Source organism: Leiobunum rupestre, chromosome 9, assembly GCF_980474605.1.
Source record: "Leiobunum rupestre chromosome 9, qqLeiRupe1.1.hap1, whole genome shotgun sequence".
Classification (NCBI taxonomy): domain Eukaryota; kingdom Metazoa; phylum Arthropoda; class Arachnida; order Opiliones; family Sclerosomatidae; genus Leiobunum; species Leiobunum rupestre.
Window position 1 is genome coordinate 21221549 of NC_143392.1, and position 20038 is coordinate 21241586.

Consider the following 20038-nt stretch of genomic DNA (forward strand, 5'->3'; position numbering starts at 1 on the left):
AAGCCTATTTGACGCTTGTCAAAAGTAGGTTACTAAAGTGGCGCCAAAATATTAAGGTGGACGTTTTATGAAGTACAAAACATCGATTTAGAATAACTTCAAATTTTAATAAACAATTTCGAAATTTCACAAAGTTTTCACGTTATAATTAATTTCAAATTATTTTAAACTTGTTCCAGTTCAACTAAAACTCCTGCACAATCTTTTGGGTGTAAGAAAATTACTGGTTTACCATGAGCACCAATTTTCGTTTTATCGCTTAAAAGTCTTATTTTATTTCTCTTTAGGTCCTCAACAGCAGCTTCTATGTCATCTACTTCAATGCAAATATGATGCATTCCACCACTTTGATTCTTTTCCAAAAAACCACGAATAGGACTGTTTTCTCCTAATGGTCGAAGAAGCTCTATCTTGGTATTTCCAACATCAACAAAGACAGTATCAACTCCGTGCTCTGGTAAGCTTTGAATTTCACTAACCTGTTAATTTATTAGAATATTTTTAAATAATTTGTTTTAAGCTTTAAAAAATGAAAAAGTACTTTAGCTTTAAGGATGTCCCGATAAAACTTGCTACTTTTCTCTAGGTCATTTGTGGCTATAGCTAAATGATTTAATCTAATAATTTTCCAAGAACTACCAAAACGTTTACCATGAGTTTTGGTAATATTTTGGCCTAATGTGCAAAACAATTTTTTTCCAAATACACTTAATGACATTTTAAAAAATATTTTAAACTAAAAAAAACAAATTCTATATTTATGGATCAATTTTTACATAAGTTTATCTTCATTAACTAGGGAACTCTCATTGGCAAGTTTTTGTTCTTTTAGTTTTTTCTGTAATTCTCTTCTGTTTAAAATACCAATAGCATTTGAAATACAGAGTCCAGCTGCAAATACAGTCAAGCCCATTAAAGCGTACACGCTTCCTTTATGTAAAATGTCGGGTAGACTCCTTTTCCAATGTCTAGTTTTCATAATTTATCTGCAAATGGTAAAATTCCGAAGTTTTTTCAACTTTGTAATTTGATAAAGAAATTAATAAACTGTGAAGGCCCCTAACCCATAGACAAAATATTTAATAAGACGGCTCTGAGATCTGCCGTCCAAAAGGCTTCAATACTAGCGCCACCTTTTAAAAAAAATTACAAACGCAGAAAACGTCACTTTTGGTACAATTTAAGACACAGTTTGTTTTTAGGATTTTTTAGTTCTACGAACACCTACCGTTAAAAACTGCCCGATATTACCCCTAATTACAATTTATCCCCTTCCCCATCCTCTAGTGCAGTGCTACGTTGAGGAGACGACAATTTTAGTATAAACAAAGATATGGTATCGCTGTCCCTTGAGATCCTTTTATTTGTCCATGTTTATCCAACGACCTTGATAACATCTAGAACCAAAAGTAAATAACTTCATTAAAAGTACACGACTATGAACTTATGACCTCTGAATAACGCCATCTGTTATCGTTAAATTATGGTTAGGCCTAACTGTCAAATATAGGGATAAAATTGTGAAAACCCGTACTTTGGTAGTTCATTATTTGTTTACTAGTTCTTTTTAGTTGCAGTAAAATATTATATTTAAATAAGTATACTATGCAAATTTGAATAGATAAAAAATGCTTAATAACTAATCCCAAAATTTTAAGGATATAAAATTAATCCAAAAAGGGTGCTTGATAGTAAGAATTCATTATTGATTTAAAACACAAACTTAGCCTCAAAATGCCATTGGATGGAAGTGGCAAGTCATCCAAAACTAAATATATGAAGAATTTGCTCCATGGTCTTGGCAGTACAGACACGGACCTACAGCTACCCTATTTGAAAGTCGATGAGGGCGATTCGATTCTACCAATACAATTTAGGTATATCATTACCCTGAGCCACCCCCATTATGAGTATATCTCTAAACTCTGACATTTCAATTTCAAGGGGTCGTTTGTACGAACTATTTAGTCAAATTGAAAAAGAATTCGAACTTATATACTCAGAAAATGCATCACGTAAGTGACCTTGGTTATTTAAACATAGTGTATCATTCTTTATTTCATTATCAGAGTTTTTCTAGTTAAGGAAAAGATTGAGGCATTGAGTGAACAAATAGGACGAGAGATAAGTGGAAATGAAATGAATTTAATGGATGGACAAGATAGCTTAGACGTACCATCTGGCAAAACAGGAACCAAAGGAAAAAGGGAATCTCTCACGGCTAGTCAATTGTCCCAAAAACTTAAAAGTACTTATAAATTAAAAGCATCCACCAGCAAGATAGTTTCTAGCTTCAAAACACCCGGTGCTGCATGCCATTTGGTTTCTGAGTTCAGAGGTCACAAAGATGGAGTTTGGGAAGTTAGTTCTCCACGTATTAACCTCCCTATTATCGCAACTGCTTCAGCTGGTATTTATTTCTTTAATTTACTTAATGAGATAAATAATTACTTAAGAGTTTTTTTCTTCTTCAAGATCATACAGCCAGAATTTGGGATGTTCTAAATAGTACTTGCATGTTGCGCTATGTTGGTCATAGTGGCTCAGTCAATTCTGTTAGATTTCATCCTAACCAAGATCTTGTTTTGACTTCTTCCGGAGATCAAACCGCTCACGTTTGGAGAGCTTCAACCTCACATTCTGGAGATCAATCTGTATTAAACTACAAAATCTTTATTCTACGTTTCTGTTGCCCCTTGAGTTATATATTTTTATCATTGCTTCAAACAGAAATGCCATTCTTCCGAGGAAGATATTGATTTATCTGAAAAGGAAGATTACTTCGCAGATGGCTATGGCAAGTCCTTTTTTTTGGGCAAAATTAATACAGCTGTATTTTTTTCCTTATATTTTTCGGTGGATACTATGGAGTTGGCGGCAAATGAATATTTAATTTTTTGAATTTAATTTAAACGTTTTGACAATTTTTGGAAGTTTTGAGTAAAAATTTACAAAACTTTTAAATTAAATTAAAAAATTTAATCTTCATTTGTGGCCAAAAAAATAAATACCCACGCTATCTGCATGACAAGTTCTACCAGACTCAAGCCAAAAAATAAATAATAAGCAATAAGGCCGCTGTAGTTTACGTCACCCTTTTTTTTAATTTACAATATATTTTAATTATTTTCGTTCCATTAATTTAGACAATGATGTAAATATAACACCATCTGTATTAAGAACTCCGATAATTGAGCTTCATGGTCACACCAGTGTCATAATTGCCGCTGATTGGCTAGCGGGGGGTGATCAAGCTATAACAGCTTCCTGGGACAGGACTGCCAATGTTTACGATGTTCATAATGGGGAACTAGTCAGCCAACTTATTGGTATTTAATTATCACTATTATATTAATGATGTTGTAAAATTTTAATGAAGTTTGTATCAGGTCATGATCAAGAATTGACTCACGCTGCCGCTCATCCTTCACAAAAATTGTTGGTTACCTCGTCAAAAGATACTACATTTAGATTATGGGATTTCCGGGAAGCCATACATAGTGTTAGCGTTTTCCAAGGCCACACTGAGTAAGTTTGTTTCGAATTTAGATTTTTTTTCTTTGTTTACTATATTGACATACGTTTAAATTTTTAAGGTCGGTAACTTCAGCTACTTTTACAGGTGGAGATAAAGTAGTTTCTGGAAGTGACGATCGCACTGTTAAAGTTTGGGATCTTAAAAACATGAGGTCTCCACTCACTACTATTCGTTTAGATTCTCCAGTCAACCGGTTAATATCCTCTTAATTTCTTACATTAAGCATTATTTTAAGTGGTTTTTCATTTGTTCAATGCATTGTTTTTTTCGTGTAGGCTTTCCGTTTCTAGCCAACACATAATTGCAATTCCACATGACAACAGGCAAATTAGACTGTATGATTTGAATGGAGTTAGACTTGGGCGATTGCCTAGAAGTAGTCGACAGGTATTTTAATTTTAATGAGTTTGTTTTTTCAATCTGAATAACACAGTGTTTTTGCCTTAAATAGGGGCATAGGAGAATGGTTTGTTCGGTTGCTTGGATTGATGATCAACCTCTCCTACGATCTAATCTATTTACAGCCGGTTTTGACAGATTAGTTTTGGGTTGGGCTATTTCTTTTCCCAATAGAGACGAATCCAAATTAGGCGTAACTAAAATTAATTAAGTACAGTAAAGAATTTACTTATTTCCTCTACCGCTTAAAAGTATTTTAGTCATACCATAATGACCAAAAGTTAAATAAATGTACATCTATGTCTTCTATAATTCTAGGCTGTGAAATACACGTTTTTTTTCATTTACTGTAAACCAATTTTTAATTTATTCGATAAAAGTTTAAAATGTGTGTATGTGTAATTATTTGCAGTTATTTAAACCAATGACTCTTCATATGTTGACTAAGGCATACAAACTTTATTATCCTTATTTCGTATTTCCCGCTTTTAGATAACGCCACCTTGAGGACCTTTGGACAATTAATGTTTAATGTTTAATTTTTATTAATCAATGAGTTATTATAGTGGAGTGGAGGGCAAAGTCGACTAGCGATTTATAGCCCTCCGGTATACATTTAAATCTATAAACTATGTTAGTGGTAAAAAGGCATATCCTGATCTGGATGCTAGGTGCACGTCCATCGAATACTGTGTCAACTACAAAGGGTTGCACAGCTCGAAGTCAGTGGCCTGTCCCACGCTAAGGAGAGAAAAAGGGTTCTAGAGGTCCGTCGCACAGAGGATGTTACTTTCCGTGAGGCAAGAGCGATAGTCCGGCAGGGGACATATGCTCAAGCTGCCACCCGCCACAGGAGTCAAACCCCTCGACCCCTCACCCCCCTCCTTGGTGGGACTCCTCTTGTACGGCCAAAGCCAAGACTGTCCAAGCCGCTCGTAGAAAGGCTCAGCGCTGCGGGTTCTCTTTTGATTAGATTTCCTACAAGAAAGAACGAGCTCTTTATAAACGCCTCATCAAGGATAAAAAAAGGACAGTTGGAGACAGTACTGTGCCAGGCTTCACCCTCACACTCCTCTGACCGAAGTGGGGTCTCAGGTTCGCTGGCGCAAAATGGGGTCCTTACCTCGTAAACTTCTCACCCTTAAAACTGGCGCTGCCTTCCTTACAGACCAGAAGGAAGTCGCGGAGTTTCTGGCTTTGACTGCCTGCTCTGACATTCATCCTCTTCTGGCGCTTCGTCCTGACCAGGTGTATGTCTCGGCTTCTTTCCTGGCTAGCCAACCAACCAGTTACAATGCTCCTTTCTTCGAAGAAGAACTCTATAGCGTTCTCTCCGGTCTACACAACACTTGGGTGGACAATGTATCTAATCTGATCATAAAAAAACTCTACTCCGGCCTATCTCTTGGTGCTCTACAACCGCCTCTGGGCTGAAGGGGTGATGCCTTCGAGGTGGAAACACGCTATCTTACACCCTCCGGGGAAATCTGCTACGGCCACCTGAATTAAAGGCTTTAAAAGTCGCTCGATGACTTAGGCCTAAGGTGGTGCCTTGGGACATTGCTCTTCTCCCAAATCTGGGGAAAATCTACGAGAAACTGGTAATTGGTCGGTTAGTCTGGTATCTAGAGCTCAACAAGGTGCTCCCTCCGGAACAATCGGGTTTCCGAAAAGGTCGTCGTGCCACTGACAATGCGATTCGTCTCGCTTCTGCGGCCAGCTGCGCTCTGGCCTCCAATAAGCATTGCCTAGCGGTGTTCCTGGATCTCAAAGACGCATTTGGGAGTGTCCACCATCGCGCGCTCCTCTACAAACTCCAAAGTTTTGGCCTTGAAAACATCTTGGCGGGTCGCACTTCTCAAGTTCGCGTCAACGATGAATTTTCGGCCACTTTTCCGGTCCGGAGAAGACTTCCTCAGGGCAGCGCCATTATCCCTATCCTATTCAGTGTCATGCTGGATGGGATTCCTCCGCTCTGCCCCAAGGCGGCTGATCACGGGGAGTACGCAGCTTTGACAGTGGGAATCTTTTCAGGACTATGCAAGTCGCTCTTGACAGGATCACCGACTTTCAACCTCTCAAGTGCAATTTTATGACCTTCTCTCGCAACACCGACTTTCCGGCGGCCCTCACTCTCACACTGGGCCATCAGCCACTCACTAAGGTGTCCACCTACAGGTACCTAGGTGGTCTTTTCGATGACCGTCTCTCTTGGATTCCCCATATCGAGGACCTTACCTCTTCTTCGATGAAAAGACTAAACCTCCTGCGAGCGGTTTCGGGTACCCAGTGGGGTGCAGGTCGTAAGGTTTTGCGGCTTCTGTAAACACACCTGGTACGCTCCAGACTGGATTACTCTAGTCCCCTTTACGCGTCGGCGCCCGCTTGTGCCCTCAAGAAACTACATAATGTTCAAAATGTGGCCCTTCGAGTCATCCTCGGGACGCCACCGTCTTGTCCTATCAGTTTAATGGAGCCCGTAGCTGCCTTTCCGCCCTTAAGCAACATGAGGGACTATGGATCTAATCACCTTTGCTCCATGTGGGGCGGCGGACAGTCCGGACTTCTACCGCACTCTCCTGCGCCGGGACCTTGAAACCTTGGAGATTTTGGAGCATCGCTTCCCAAAGAACAGGCTGCCTTTTCTACCTAGAGCTTGGTGCCTGGCTCAGGCCTGCAATCTTGATTGGCTTTTCCACGTTACTAGTCGACAACTCATCACTGCGGCGACCCCACCATGGACCCCCGTCGGCGACCATCTTCTCGCGCTGGCTCACCAGTCCTAAGGATGACAATAACTCTGAACAGTTACGGCAACTGTTTTTCGCAACTCTCGAACCTCACGCGAAGGACGCGATGGTTTTCTACCCGGATGGTTCGGCTTCCCCCGATTCAGGGGTCACGGGTTCTGCCTTCGCAATTCCCTCCCTTAACGTTAGTGCGGTTAATTTACTGGACTCCGGTCATCCTATTAATCGGGTCGAGCTATTTGCCATCCAGATGGCTCTCTCCTACGCGTCCACACATCTCCGTTCGCCGGTAGTTGTCTGTTCCGACTCTAAAAGCGCACTCACCCAACTGCTAAGTCGGTCGATGGATCCGGTGGGTATCTGTATCCAGGGGCTTTGCGATAAGTACCCGTATCCGGTTTCTCTAATCTGGTGTCCAGCACACGTGGGAGTTCCAGGAAACGAGACGGCCGATCGTCTCGCCTCGGTCACTGCATGGGCTCCAGCGCCCTTCTAGAGTGGACTTCCTCCTCCCGTCTACTCTTGTAGAAATAAAGAGTGCGTGTCGTCTGGCTCTCTCAGCTGAGTGGAGTACGGATGGGCAGACCAGTAGGGTAGTGCGGCCTCTTCGTGAGGCAAAACCTTTTCCCGGCTCTAGTACTATACTTCATTTGAAACTCTCGCGCAAGGACGTTACTGTTCTCTGGCGACTAGGTTGTGGTTGCCTTCCCACAAACGCGACCCTACACCGGTTCAACCTCAGAGTGAGGGCCGCTGGCACTCACTGCGGAGCTATCGACGATGCGTACCACGTCTTATTCACCTGCCCCTATCACACTGGGCGTCGCCCAGCGCTGGTTTAACCGCTCCAGAAGCGCAATCTTCCGAACACTCTCGTGGGGGTTCTTAAAGCAGTACATGGAGGTCATATGGACATCATTATCGCCACCTGCGACGTGCGGTGCATTGACATTCTGATCGGTTTATTTATTTCGTTTTCCTTTGTTTTTGGTGTAAGTCTACCCTTTGTACAGATTCTTCGGGCTTTTTATTGTTTTTTTTTTTCAAATTGCGCGCCTGGTGTGAAGTCCCCCGCTATAAACCAAGGCTTATTTATTTATTTATACAAAGAGCTCCATAAGCCACATAGTGGGCTTCTCTTGGAGCATCGAAGAAATGAGTAATAAATCGAACATTTAAATAAAAAAAGATATAAAGCTAAAGGGTGGAAAATTTAAAAAAATGTGGTTGATTTGTCGTGGAATGACCCCAAGGTGTAGGACAGAACATTTGTCAGAGTTGAAAGAGAGACCCTTAGAAGAAGCTTAGGAAAATACGGCGACTATATCTGACAGTAGCCTAAGGCAATCAGCAGTAGTTTTAATACAAAGGTAAAGTTTGGTGTCAGCAAAGAGTGCAGTAAAGGCCTCATGAATAGCATCAGGGAGAGAGTTAATTAAAACATTGAAGAAACCCCGGATAGAACTTCGGACCAGTCAGATGCCTCGCCATGAACAACAACGCGCTGTTTGCGGTGGGAGAGGTAGGAACTGAGCCAAGCAAGCGGGTCGCCACAAACACCAGCATCGCGAAGGGCGGAGAGAATATCAGGGTGGGGGAGGGAATCAAAGGCTTTGGCGAAGTTCAGAAAAATAACATCAACGCTAAAGCCTTGGCTGAGCCAGCTCGACCAATGATTAGTGGCGGACAAGAGGTTGGTAAGGCAAGAGCGTTTAGGGGAGAAAGCCATGTTGGGCAGTGGAAAAGAAGTTGGAGGAGTGCAAAAAAGTACTTAACTGGTCGTGGGCTAGAGATTCAGAGAGTTTAGGGACATGGTTCAGAACCCTAATAGGGCGAAAGTTAGAGGGAAGAGAACGTGAACCTTTTTTGTGAATAGGCGTCACATTGGCCTCCTTCCAGGAAGGGGGCAGGGTACCACACGAGAAGGTAAGAGAGATAAGTAGGTAAAGGGGGAAAGCGAGAGACTCAGCACAGTTGCGAAGTAGCAGAGGATAAAGGATATCCGACGGCTCGCAACTAAATTTATCGAAGGTGACGGGCAGGGAAATGGGAGGGGGGTTAGGCACGAACGGTTGGGTTTGGCGAAGTAGTTATTAAAAACATTAGCAGCCTCCTTGGGAGTAACTGTAAAGGAACCGTCAGGTTTTTGGACCTCAAAAAGTTTATAACGTGTCACGCGGAATTTATTTATGTGGGAGTAAAATGACTTGGGGTTACTGGTGATGAGTTTGGACAGAGTAGCCTCAGACTTCCGTCTTAGTGTGCGCAAATGATTTGAATGACCATTGCGGGCTTTTCGATAAATATCAAGGTGACGAGAGATAACGCGAAGGGTAACTAAGCGTTTTTTCCATAGAGATAAGCGATGCCACGCTTGGGTTTTAGTTCTACGGCTTAAGGCAGTACGGCGCGGGAGAATGGGCCTACGATTGGGACTGGTAGCCGGGATAAAGGAGCAAATTCCAGCTTGGAGTATAGAGATAAAAGAGGTCCAAGAGTCTGTTAAAGAACTACTGGATATCACGAGTGACCAGTCAATTTTTGAGAAAAATGCATTAAGTGAAGAGTAATCACCATTAAAAAAATTGGGCTTAGGGCGAAAAATGGGAGAGTCACAAACAAGGACCAAGGGAAAGCAAAGAATAACATGGTCACTGGATCCAAGAGGGGGCAGGGTTATCACATTAGAGACAAGACCAGGGCCCGATGAGCATATTAAGTCTAGAATATTGTCACGACACAATGCACCGCCATTTATAGAGGGAGATAACACAAATTGAGTGAGATAATTTTCATTAATACAGTTAAGAAACAGTTGGGTTTGAGTATTGGCACCGATTGCCGTAGAGGAGTTAAACCAGTTAATAAATGGGTAATTAAAATCGCCGAGGAGAAGGAGGGCAAGGCGATTAATATCACAGTGGGAGCAAAGAGCATTAATTAAGGAGATAACACAGGGATTATTTGTATAGTTGACATTGTTAGAGCGGTATAATACACAGACAATCATACTTAAGGTTGGAGTAGTAATTTGTACCGATAGTACTGAGGTCAAAAGGGCGAACACGCAGGGTGTCGAGAACAAAGAGAAGATAACCCCCATGAGGGTTACGGACACCTCCACGGGGATCACGCCTACGATCAAACCTGAATAAAGAGAATCCAGGGATTCTGAGTTCAGAGTCGGAAATATCACAGTTCCACCAGGTTTCGTTGATAGCAATGAGAGATACTTTGTAGTTGCAAATAATAGTAGCAAGTTCATCAAGTTTATATCGCGAGAGACCAGCGGCATTGGTGAAGAGGACGGTGGAGTTAGTTGATGTGGCAGTAGGTGGTTGAGTGAGGGAGCTAGGAAAAAAAATTCGCGATAACGGAGCGAGTATAAGTGGCACGAGATTGACGAAAATGTTTAGCAAGCACGTTAAAAGAGTGATCACTATTGAAAGGGCTGATGATGGTAGAGTTGAGAGGAAAAGTTCAAATCGTTAGAGTGGTTGAGAGGATCACGAATGGCTGAACCGGGAAGAGTATTATAGTTGGCTCCGACAGAACCATGAGTGTTAAGCATAGAAATCTCATAGGTAACTAGAATGCTGCCGCCTACGGCCGAGCTTGACGCCAGTTCGCCTTGAACCTTCAGCCAATGAGAGGCCGTAGAGTGGTTCCGCCAAGGAGGATAATAATCCTCCTTGGTTCCGTTACTATAGCGGGAGATAGGTGACGTCATTCTCTCCGGTGACATTAAATTCTGGGCAGAACCACTCTTTGAGCTCTGATTGGCTGAGATCTGGCTTCGTCTGCCACGGCGTTTGGGCCATTTGCCAGTTACACGGCAGCATTCTAGTTACCTATGAGGTTTCTATGGTGTTAAGGTGCAAATGTCCAGAGGAAGGAAAATAGTAGTGACCAGAAAGGTCTGGAGCACGTGAGTTCAAACGAGGTGGGGGGCCACGAAGGCGCGGTGCAAGGGGAGCAAAAGTCTTGGGAATGGTACCGTTAAAATTCAACGATTTTGAAGACAAGGCAGGAGAAGGAATATGATGGTGGTCCGGATTAATAACACGAGCATCTCCAGAGGAGCGATAAGACTGTGTGGAGAAAAGAGGGAGGAAAGTATTCACCAAGGGTCGGATGAGCACTGTGTGAGGGCGGTGGTTTCCGTTTTTTTTTATACAACTTGAAAGTTGCGAATAACCCAATCGTGGTCACCAGAATTGATTTTAGCGTTAAGTTCCTCTTTAGCTTTGGCGAAACGATCACGTTGCAAGCTAGTAGTGAAGTCATCACGTGCAGAGTAGGGAAAGTCGTGATCAATGAGGCGCTGTTACCGGATAAAGTTGAATAGTTTTGATTTGTGATGGAGAAATTCCAGTACGACTTTGATGGGGTGTGGGCGAGCACCATCAGGAGGTAAAACTGTGCCCAAATGGAAGAGATGAACGAAGCTGAGAAATGAGAATGCCACTTGCAGAAAGGAGGTTTGAAACAGCTTTATGGTCATCCTCGGCAGAAGATTCAGCAAGTCCAAATAGAAGGACATTGTTACGCCGAGAAATAGTGGAGAGAGATTCTGCACAGGCAGTCTCAATATTGGCGGTAATAGAAGATTTGGTTGCAGAGAGAAGTTCTTCAACTTTAGCAGACGAGCAAAATAATTCTTCAATCTTGTTGAAATAGTTCAGTTCTCTTTGTTGAAGGACCGGCTCTAGTTTTTCAAAAACAGTCTTCGCAATATTGGAAGCTTGGTCATCGAGTTTTTGAGAGAATGATTGAAGTTGAGAATCAAGGTTAGATTTGATATTCGTAGAGTCAGCAGAGAGGGTTTTGGCAAGGATATTTAACTGTGAATCAAGATTGCGTGAGTACAGAAAAGCGTTCAGTAGCTCTTGACGTAACGCTGCAAACGATATACAACGGTTCAGAACCGCTGCAGGTCCGATCACTATTACTGAACGCAGCCTCAGTAAAAGCCTCACGAGAAAACGCGCTATCGAGAAACACCGTGATTTCGAATCTAGGGTACGTAGTTATATTATTATCTTTGATTTGATACTCGCTGTATTAGATCAAAGATAATTTAAACTAGTACCCTAGATTCGAAATCACTCTCTCTCGCGTTGCCGATAGCGTTTACCCACTTCCCGCCGGAACTCAGAAAAAATTCGCTCCATGGTTTGCGCCTTACCGCAACCGATGGAGCCCGATTTTTCTGAGGTCACGTGCCGGAAAAGGGTAAACGCTTCGTAACAAAACCGTCAATGGGAAAGCTCTCAGTATTCGAATCTAGGGTACGAGTTTAAATTATCTTTGATTAGATGAATCTGCAACTTCAAGAGTATCAATCCTAGTAGTGAGTTCCGGTGAGTAAAACACCGGTGTCAGCGGTGACTCAGCGGACTCACTGGTGAGCGTTTCTGATCGCAGCCCAGGTTTTACATGCCAACCAGTCCAGGGGGCCTTTTCTGTAAATATTCGAAATCCAATTTTCGATCGATAACTAGATTTCGAACTTCGAGATCTCGACGAATGGTATTCGGTAAAGATTTCGAATAAGCATAAATCAATGCAAATTGTCGAAGTCGATCTCGACCATTGAATTGGGAATAATACTGCTAGAATTACAATTACCATTTCGGTTGCCATGATTACGCGGGACCTGTTCTGAGAAGACTGTACGATATTCATCTTTATAATTGGGCGGTAGCGCCATCTATATTTTGTAAAGTTATATGATTCGCGCAAAAATTCAATTGCAATATAGTTGCCACCACTAGAGACAGATGCCGCCACGGTTGAACGATATAGTTTAAAAAGTCTCCATATTGAACGAAATTGGTCCCGCGCTAGCCAGATTTATTTGTACCTCTATTTATTCCCAACTCAATGATCTCGACATGGTATAGGGTATCGAAATCGAATTCCCGTTCGAATGTTTACAGAATAGCCCCCTTGATTCGAATTTATAACGTCCCGACCATAGATGTAGGAAACGTATATAAAGGTCTATATAAAATATTTCCAAGGTAGTGAATACGGAGGTGACAGCTAGCCTCGCAGCTAGCAGAAACGCGTAATTTCTGCAGGCTATCCTTATAAGGCGCTATCTATCGGTAAAAAAGCTGGTGCTATCGTCGCGAGAGCCATTGTCTCCTGCTTAAAAATTATACTAAAAAACCAACAGATGGTGTCTAAAGACTACGGCCTGCGGAAAGGTCAAGCACCATTGAGTTGGGAATATTAATCTAGAGGTCCAATCGAAAAGCCAGATTTCAGTATTTCGCGAAACAAGTTTTTTAAAATAATAATAATAATAATAATTATTATAAGACGCGTTTTCTGGCAAAAAGATTTTGTTTTTCAAAAATAATGGATGGCGCCACGGGTCATATGATAACGTTTTCTCGTCATTTTAGAGGAGACGACACATTCGTAATTTTCAAAAACTTGTTTCGTGGGGAGCAGATTTGATTGGATCTCTAGATTAAAATTCCCAACTCAATTTCAAGCACTTAGTACTAAAATGCTAAGAGAGCTCGCGCTCTTGGTCACGTGCCTTCCACTGTGTCTGCTAGGTGTCAATCATTGAGTTGGGAATATTAATCTAGAGGTCCAATCAAAACGTCGGATTTCAGTATTTCTCGAAACAAGTTTTTAAAAATGTCTGCTCCCAAATGACGAGAAAACTTTATCATTCTACCAGTGGCGCCGTCTATCTCTCAATGGTTCGTTCAAATAAGACGCGTTTTCCGGCAAAAAGATTTTTTTTCAAAAATAATGGATGTACCCGCCTTGAAGGCATATATTGCCGAAGTACCGCGGTTTTCTCTTATTAAAAAACGGTTATTTCTACCAAGTTTATGCGTATTTTGTAAATGTTCGACCGTTGGTGGCTTCTCATGTCATATGATAACGTTTTCTCGTCATTTTAGAGGAGACGACACATTCGGGTTTTTCAAAAACTTGTTTCGATTGGATCTCTAGATTAATATTCCCAACTCAATGGTGTCAATTCCGTATTTTATCAAGGACACTGTCCTTGATTTTATGTTAGGCTTAGACGCCCCGAAATTTATCTAGACCTTTATATACATTTCTTATATCTATGGTCCCGACGAGTAAACTTAGTCTTGAAAGGTTTATCTTTGGTCATTATGGGCTTCGGCGTCGAAATATTAGAAAAGGTATAATATAAAATATATTTTTATTTGCTAAACCTAACTTTTAGAAATGGTTATATAAAAACGAATTTGAATAAGGCCGCGAGAAAAATTAATGCGACTGCGCGTTAGAAAGGATAAACACCAAGAACTTGTAAACCTTTATTTCGCCCCCCCCCCCCCCCCGGCATCACTGAAATGGTACGCGATGGGATAATGGGGGATCATGATCGTTGTATAAAGATAGCTTTGGAATTCCATTAACACAATTTGTGCAAATTAATTATGAGTGAACGCAAAGAAAACTTAGGGCGGGGTAAATATAAGGCTAAACCCTTGCCAAGTATGAATGAAGGATCCCAATCATTACATAATGCAGGAATAAAATTTGAAGATCCAATATCTGCTATTGCATTTCCAGAGTTTCAAATAGTTGAAAATGATTTTCCTTCCTTGTTAAACCGTGATGAAAGTCAAACTAGTCCGATTAATTTAGATAACAGCAATGTAAATGATAGTCCGAAAACATTACCCATCAGCTATTCTGCGAAACTCTTAAGCAAAAATAAAGTATCTCTTGTACATCCTGAGCTAGGCTCAACTGGTATCAAACCTGGACTACAAAATAACACAATTGAAATTGAAAATAGTGGTGAAACATCACCAGTATTAAACAAAAAGAAAAGGAAACGCAAAAAGAGGAAGCCTAAAAGGGTAATTTCGGAAGACTCTTTAGATGATTCACAAAATGTTAGAAGTAATATACAAATTGACTTGGAAGATCCGGAAGAGTATCCAGTTCTTGGTGCTTCCTCAAATATCACAAAGTCTAAAACAATTAAAAATGTAATTCCTTCCAATATATCAGTTTCTAATCATGAAGTGTCAATGGTTAGTGGTTTAATGTTATTCCAGTACAATAACCCAAGTTTAATAACGTATGATTGTCTTAACTTTTAGCCAATTTTACCTGGTTTAATAAAAATTAATACAAGCTCCACTAAAACACCAACAAAATCAACTAGAAAAAAAGCGAATACACCTGTACAAATTAATATTTTTGATGTTTTAACTAAGGTAAATTTAGTTTTTCTTGAAATAAATTTAATTTGAGATATAAATGAATTATTCTTCCAACTAGCCACAAAAGCAAGCCGAAGTTAAAGCAAAGAAAATAACCTCGCCAGCTACCTTTAATGTACGGAAAGCTAAAGTAAACATTGTAAGTGTTGATTATTATTTTCATACAGCCATTATTTACTTATTTTGTCATATTTCTAGTCCAGTAAAAGCTCTCCACACAATGTGTTAGATTCTTCCGCTCCTCTTCGTAAGAGAGGGAAAGAAAGAGAAAAACCCAAAGCTAAAATTACTAAATTGAAAAAGGTTATTCTGCTAGAGAGACTACTTAAAAAACAGAGGCAAACGATTTCAGAGGCCGTTGAAACTGAATGTAATTAATTGCAATTTTTTTTTAATATTTTCTGATTGTAATTCAATCAATTTTTATAGTTTCAGAAGTAACTGAAAAGCTTGAAAATTTTGACATTTCAATCTGCGAAGAGAAAGAATTAGAGATAGCTGATGAAATTGTACTAAATGATGGTCAAATGTTGCTGGATATTAAAAATGAAAACCTTGAGGATTTTTCTACTCTAAATATTGAAGAAAATAAGCACTGCGATGATAATATTTTTGCCTTTTCGGAAAATGAAGTAAAATCTGATGATTGTGACCAAACATTGGCGTGTATCAAGAAAATTATTCACACACGAAAATATCGCGAGTGAGTTTTTCAAATGTAAAATATTTCATTTTATTAATATTGTGTCATGATGTAGCTACTGTGATCAACAATTAAGTCAAGAAATAGACTCAACTCTCGAATGTCTCTTAACAGACCTGGTTCGCTTCCAAGATAGGCAATTTCAAAAAGATCCTATTAAGGTATTTGTAATTTAATGAATATTTTATAATAACGAGTTATAATACTTTTTTTTTGAAATTGCAGGCCAAAATTCGTAAAAGAATGGTGTTTGGTTTAAAAGAAGTTGTAAAGAACATTAAACTGAGTAAAGTTAAAGTTGTGATAATAGCTCCGGATGTTGAACAAATATCTTCGCAAGGTAAATTCTGATTGAAAAACATTATTTGGATTCTAAAAATTGGTATTTGTAGGTGGTTTGAATGATACGATATGTAATTTAATACAATTGTGCGAAGATAACAAAATTCTAGTTGTGTTTGGGCTACCTCGTAGAAAATTAGGATACGTCTGTAAAAAAGCAGTTCCTGTTAGCTGCATTGGTATTATCAGCTATGAAGGAAAGGAGGTAAAAACTTAGTTCTTGATAATATTAGGGGAGGTTATATTCTCAATTTTATGCTTTAATAATTTTTACTTATAGGATTTGTTTAAAAAATTAGTTGAGTTTGTTACGGAGGCTCGAGTAACCTATAAATTTCTAGTTGGACAAATTGAAAAACAACTAAACAAAGAAATGAAGACGTTTATTTTAGTTTCTGATCTAAATAATAAACAATTACAAGAAATGAAAAAAAACATTTTGTTACAAGCTACTCGATCATGCTAATTAAAGATTATGGAACATTCGTGCATATTTTACTAGATTGTATTCCTATAGGAAGGGGCTATAATCAATAACTAGGGTCTTAGCATGGCTTATTTACACAGGTTAGAATTCACAAGCGATATGTGGGGGACCGTTACGACCTGCCAGCCCACGGCACAAGGGAATTATGGCGTTCGAAGCGACATCTATCGATTAATTGTTGAAACTATTTTTTAAATTTTGTGTTTTTATGGAGTCGTGAACTAGCGGATGTTTAATAGTTACTGAAGATAATTGAAATAGCAGTGTAGAGGTACATTATTATGTTACATCTTCATATTATTTATTAAATGAACTAGTTTTGAAAAATTAGGCTTGGGCTTATGGCTTAAATCATATATTTCTTAATTTAGCCTAGGCTTAGTTATTTCTCATGTTACTTTGATTAGTAAACACAAGGCTAAGCCAAGTGCTTCAAAAATATTGTTTATTTATTGTGGTTGTTTTCTTATTAAGATGTCTTGCTACATATACAAATGCCCATCCCATAAAAGAGATGTAAAACCCCACCTTTTTCGACCTAAGGATGAAAAACAACTGGAAGAATGGCGGAATTTAGTACAAAGAAACTCTAAAATGTTTACTGCAAAATCACAGATTTGTCATATACATTTTGATCCTAAATATATTGTATCTGATTATATTCACAATATCAATGGGAATATTGTTAAAATACCCAAATGTCGCTGGGAAATATTACCCAAAGCTATTCCTGAATTTTATTTACATGAGGATGCTGACAAGGATGGAGTTTCAGTAAATTTTTCAAATATTAATGTTTCTCTAATAGAGAGCAATGAGGATGATATGCAGCAAATGCTTAACGACTCGTCGTACACCGTCAATGACATAGTAAATGTGCAGGAAAATGAGCTATCGAAACACCCTGACATTGTTGATAATTTTGATCTTAAAAATAATATCACCATCCCAATTGAATTTGGAAATAACACTGAAGATGTTTTTGATAATATCAATGCCATTGATTTACCACACAGAGAACAATGGAGTGTAAAAAAAACTGCACATGGAAAGCAAGTTACATTTCTTTACCATGAAAAACAAGATGATGGTACTTATTACCCAATAAAACAAGTAGTAATTGAACAATTAAAGTCTTCGCAACATCGGTGCAGTGTTAAGTTATTTATTCGGTTTAAAAATCTAGACTTGTCGCAGTTCCCCGATATTCCACTCTATTGGTCAAATATAAATGAAATCGAAGAAATTCTGAAAAATGTTAATGAAATGACAATTTGCTGTGGAGCCCAACCTACAGAGAAGCTTCAGGATAGGAAATTCGCTGAATTATGCAGTCTAGTTATCATGAAAGGAAATGAAAGTTCACGTTGTAAAACAAGATGTAAATCGTGTGAACTGTTATTGTGGGCAAATACTAAAAGGCCTGGAGATCTACTGGGCCTCCACGCTTTCCGTTAAAGAGCGAGAAGAATAAAACTGCTGTCGCAAAATTACAAGTACTACAAAAAGAGAAGAAAAGATTAGCTATGAAACCAAGCAAATTGCGTATGACAATTAACAACTTGCAAAAGGATCTTTGAAATACCAGAGAAACTGAGTTAAATGATATATTTTAAAACAGCAATTTTTGCTTCAGTTATAATTAAATTATACTTACATTTAAAATAATAATAATAATTAGTATTTTTTTTTCGCAAGGTGGCGCTTAGGAAGCTATAATTCCAATGGGACCTACTGGTCCCCCTTCTTTAGCGCGTATAGGAGACAGACTTGTAAATAGTGTATATTTTTAAGAGAGTCCACTGGACCCGGACCCCTCCGCCGATCTATTTTTTCGACGAGTCCAGGACTTTTCCCTCTTTCTTCGCCCCCCCCCCTCGTTTAAATTTATATGTTCTTTAATCTCTCTTTATTCCTCCATATTATATTCGAAAATAAATGGCACCTAACCAGGCAAAGCCTATAAATTTTTTATTGTAATATATAAAAGAGACAGTCAGAAATCGAACTACAACATCAAAGTTTACAATTTTCATATATAATCGAGATCGGGTAAATTAAAATGCTCGTAAATATTATCACAATTAATTTAACCATAAAAGTCTTCATTCCAAACCCATAGAGCTTAATTTTTTTCTACCTTTATTCATTTTAATAAAGCAAAATTTTGGTCTTTAATGGCACTGCAATTACTGTGCCTAATGGAATACAGAGCAAGACTATTAATTATGGACTAATAATTGACGGCTTTTAAAATTCATTTTGCGCGTGAAAATACCTCTACATGTTATGGTCAAAAAAGCACGCAAAGAAGGCATGTGTGCCCAAGACATGTACCTGTAGTGTCGCGCGCTAAAACGTCATTTCAAAATCCGTCAATTTGCATACTTCGTTAGCCTAAGACCGAGGGGCTGATCACTCCGCGTAATCGGTGTACAGAGCCGTACCTTTGACTGTACTAATGGGATTACGCGTAATCTTTGAAGTCCCTGCCTTTGGCAGTGGTAATCTAAGTGTAATCCGGTGTACAGATTTTCTAAGAGTGGTTAGCCCCTCGCCTAAGACTAACGAAGTATGGAAATTATTCCCCACACGGGCCACACCTGTTTAAGTTAGAAGAGGTTTTTCCCTGGTAGGCTCAAGTTTTCAAAATTTTTCATTGGTCATTGTCAATTTCTATAGGCCTCACAGATAAGTAGATAGGAGAGCTCTAGCTCCGTGGGGAGTCCGACTAATATTCGGAGAGCTGAAATAGTGGCGGTCAGTATACACCAAGGACAGTAGATACAGGGACGAGAAAGCAGGGAAAAAAATTTCGATTTTAAACGTCTTCATATTCACGGGGAGTTAGATGTATTTTGTAAACAAACCGCGGCCATTGTTAAGACGTGGTTCACCATGGACAGTATTATGGTAGTTAGTTTTTACCATTTTGATGTTAAATTAAAAATAAAACTACGAGCGTAAATAATAAAATGCCCATTTGTTTTGAACACTTAAGCCTCGTTAAGAACCGCTAAAATTAGGTGACAACTAACTCTCCTTGCGTTTAGGTCGTTTTAGGTGATATATTCCAACAGAGGCCGCCAATACACTTTCTCGTCCCTGTATCTACTGTCCTTGGTATACACTATACAAATGCCTCAAAGAGAAAAATAATTCAACTTTTTATTTAATTCTCGAAATTTTCCCTCTTTTTACACAGCTAACGATATAATTTGATGGAGTCCCGTGGACTCTTTACCCCCTTCTAAAGACATTTCTTTAGGAGTCCCGTGATTTTTTTCACGGGTTTTTGACGCATGGACTGCCGCTATTTACAAGTCTGATAGGAGAGTACACCGAGTTCTAACCTGTGTAAATAAGCCGTGGTCATATAGTAGAAGAAAAAGACCACCAACAGGAGCGTAGTAATGATTTCCTGGAATTTTGATAGGGGGATATAATTTTTTTACCCCCGCGGACGTTTTTGCCCAAATAAAACCAGTAATCAATGACAATACACATTGGACACGGAAAAAATCATTTCACGATAAATGCCATTTGAGCAGTGGCGTAGCTAGCATTGGTGACAAC

The 20038-nt window shown here is 39.4% G+C and overlaps 4 protein-coding genes across 7 annotated transcripts; 3 read left to right on the forward strand and 1 right to left on the reverse strand.

Moving 5' to 3' along the window:
* Positions 1–82: 82 nt before the first annotated feature.
* Positions 83–1152, reverse strand: LOC149926822 (methylmalonyl-CoA epimerase, mitochondrial-like). 2 transcript variants are annotated; one of them, XM_090158373.1, is made up of 3 exons: positions 1065–1152; positions 542–986; positions 83–479 (listed from the first exon to the last, which is right to left on the reverse strand). In XM_090158373.1, the coding sequence occupies exons 2-3, from the start codon at positions 716–718 to the stop codon at positions 165–167; spliced, it is 492 nt and encodes a 163-aa protein (XP_090014499.1). In that variant the 5' UTR covers positions 719–986; positions 1065–1152; the 3' UTR covers positions 83–164. The 2 variants fall into 2 exon arrangements, with proteins under 2 accessions (XP_090014499.1, XP_090014498.1); XM_090158372.1 differs by lacking the exon at positions 1065–1152 and having other exon boundaries at positions 542–1058.
* A 370-nt stretch (positions 1153–1522) lies between these two features.
* On the forward strand, positions 1523–4294 carry Wdr37 (WD repeat domain 37). Of its 2 annotated transcripts, XM_090158375.1 has the most exons (11): positions 1542–1598; positions 1659–1877; positions 1945–2015; positions 2081–2410; positions 2476–2654; positions 2731–2797; positions 3147–3329; positions 3390–3528; positions 3597–3731; positions 3814–3925; positions 3990–4294. In XM_090158375.1, exons 2-11 carry the CDS (start codon positions 1735–1737, stop codon positions 4146–4148), a joined length of 1518 nt encoding a protein of 505 aa, XP_090014501.1. In that variant the 5' UTR covers positions 1542–1598; positions 1659–1734; the 3' UTR covers positions 4149–4294. The 2 variants fall into 2 exon arrangements, with proteins under 2 accessions (XP_090014500.1, XP_090014501.1); XM_090158374.1 differs by having other exon boundaries at positions 1523–1877.
* Positions 4295–14016: 9722 nt separating this feature from the next.
* On the forward strand, positions 14017–16474 carry Sbp2 (SECIS-binding protein 2). The gene is made up of 9 exons (XM_090159186.1): positions 14017–14738; positions 14808–14924; positions 14989–15069; positions 15129–15300; positions 15360–15633; positions 15689–15794; positions 15859–15973; positions 16026–16180; positions 16256–16474. The coding sequence occupies exons 1-9, from the start codon at positions 14133–14135 to the stop codon at positions 16439–16441; spliced, it is 1812 nt and encodes a 603-aa protein (XP_090015312.1). The 5' UTR covers positions 14017–14132; the 3' UTR covers positions 16442–16474.
* Positions 16475–16549: 75 nt separating this feature from the next.
* LOC149926825 (uncharacterized) lies at positions 16550–18400 on the forward strand. Of its 2 annotated transcripts, none has more exons than XM_090159187.1 (2): positions 16550–16733; positions 16937–18400. In XM_090159187.1, exon 2 carries the CDS (start codon positions 16937–16939, stop codon positions 17918–17920), a length of 984 nt encoding a protein of 327 aa, XP_090015313.1. In that variant the 5' UTR covers positions 16550–16733; the 3' UTR covers positions 17921–18400. The 2 variants fall into 2 exon arrangements, with proteins under 2 accessions (XP_090015313.1, XP_090015314.1); XM_090159188.1 differs by having other exon boundaries at positions 17271–18400.
* Positions 18401–20038: the final 1638 nt, after the last annotated feature.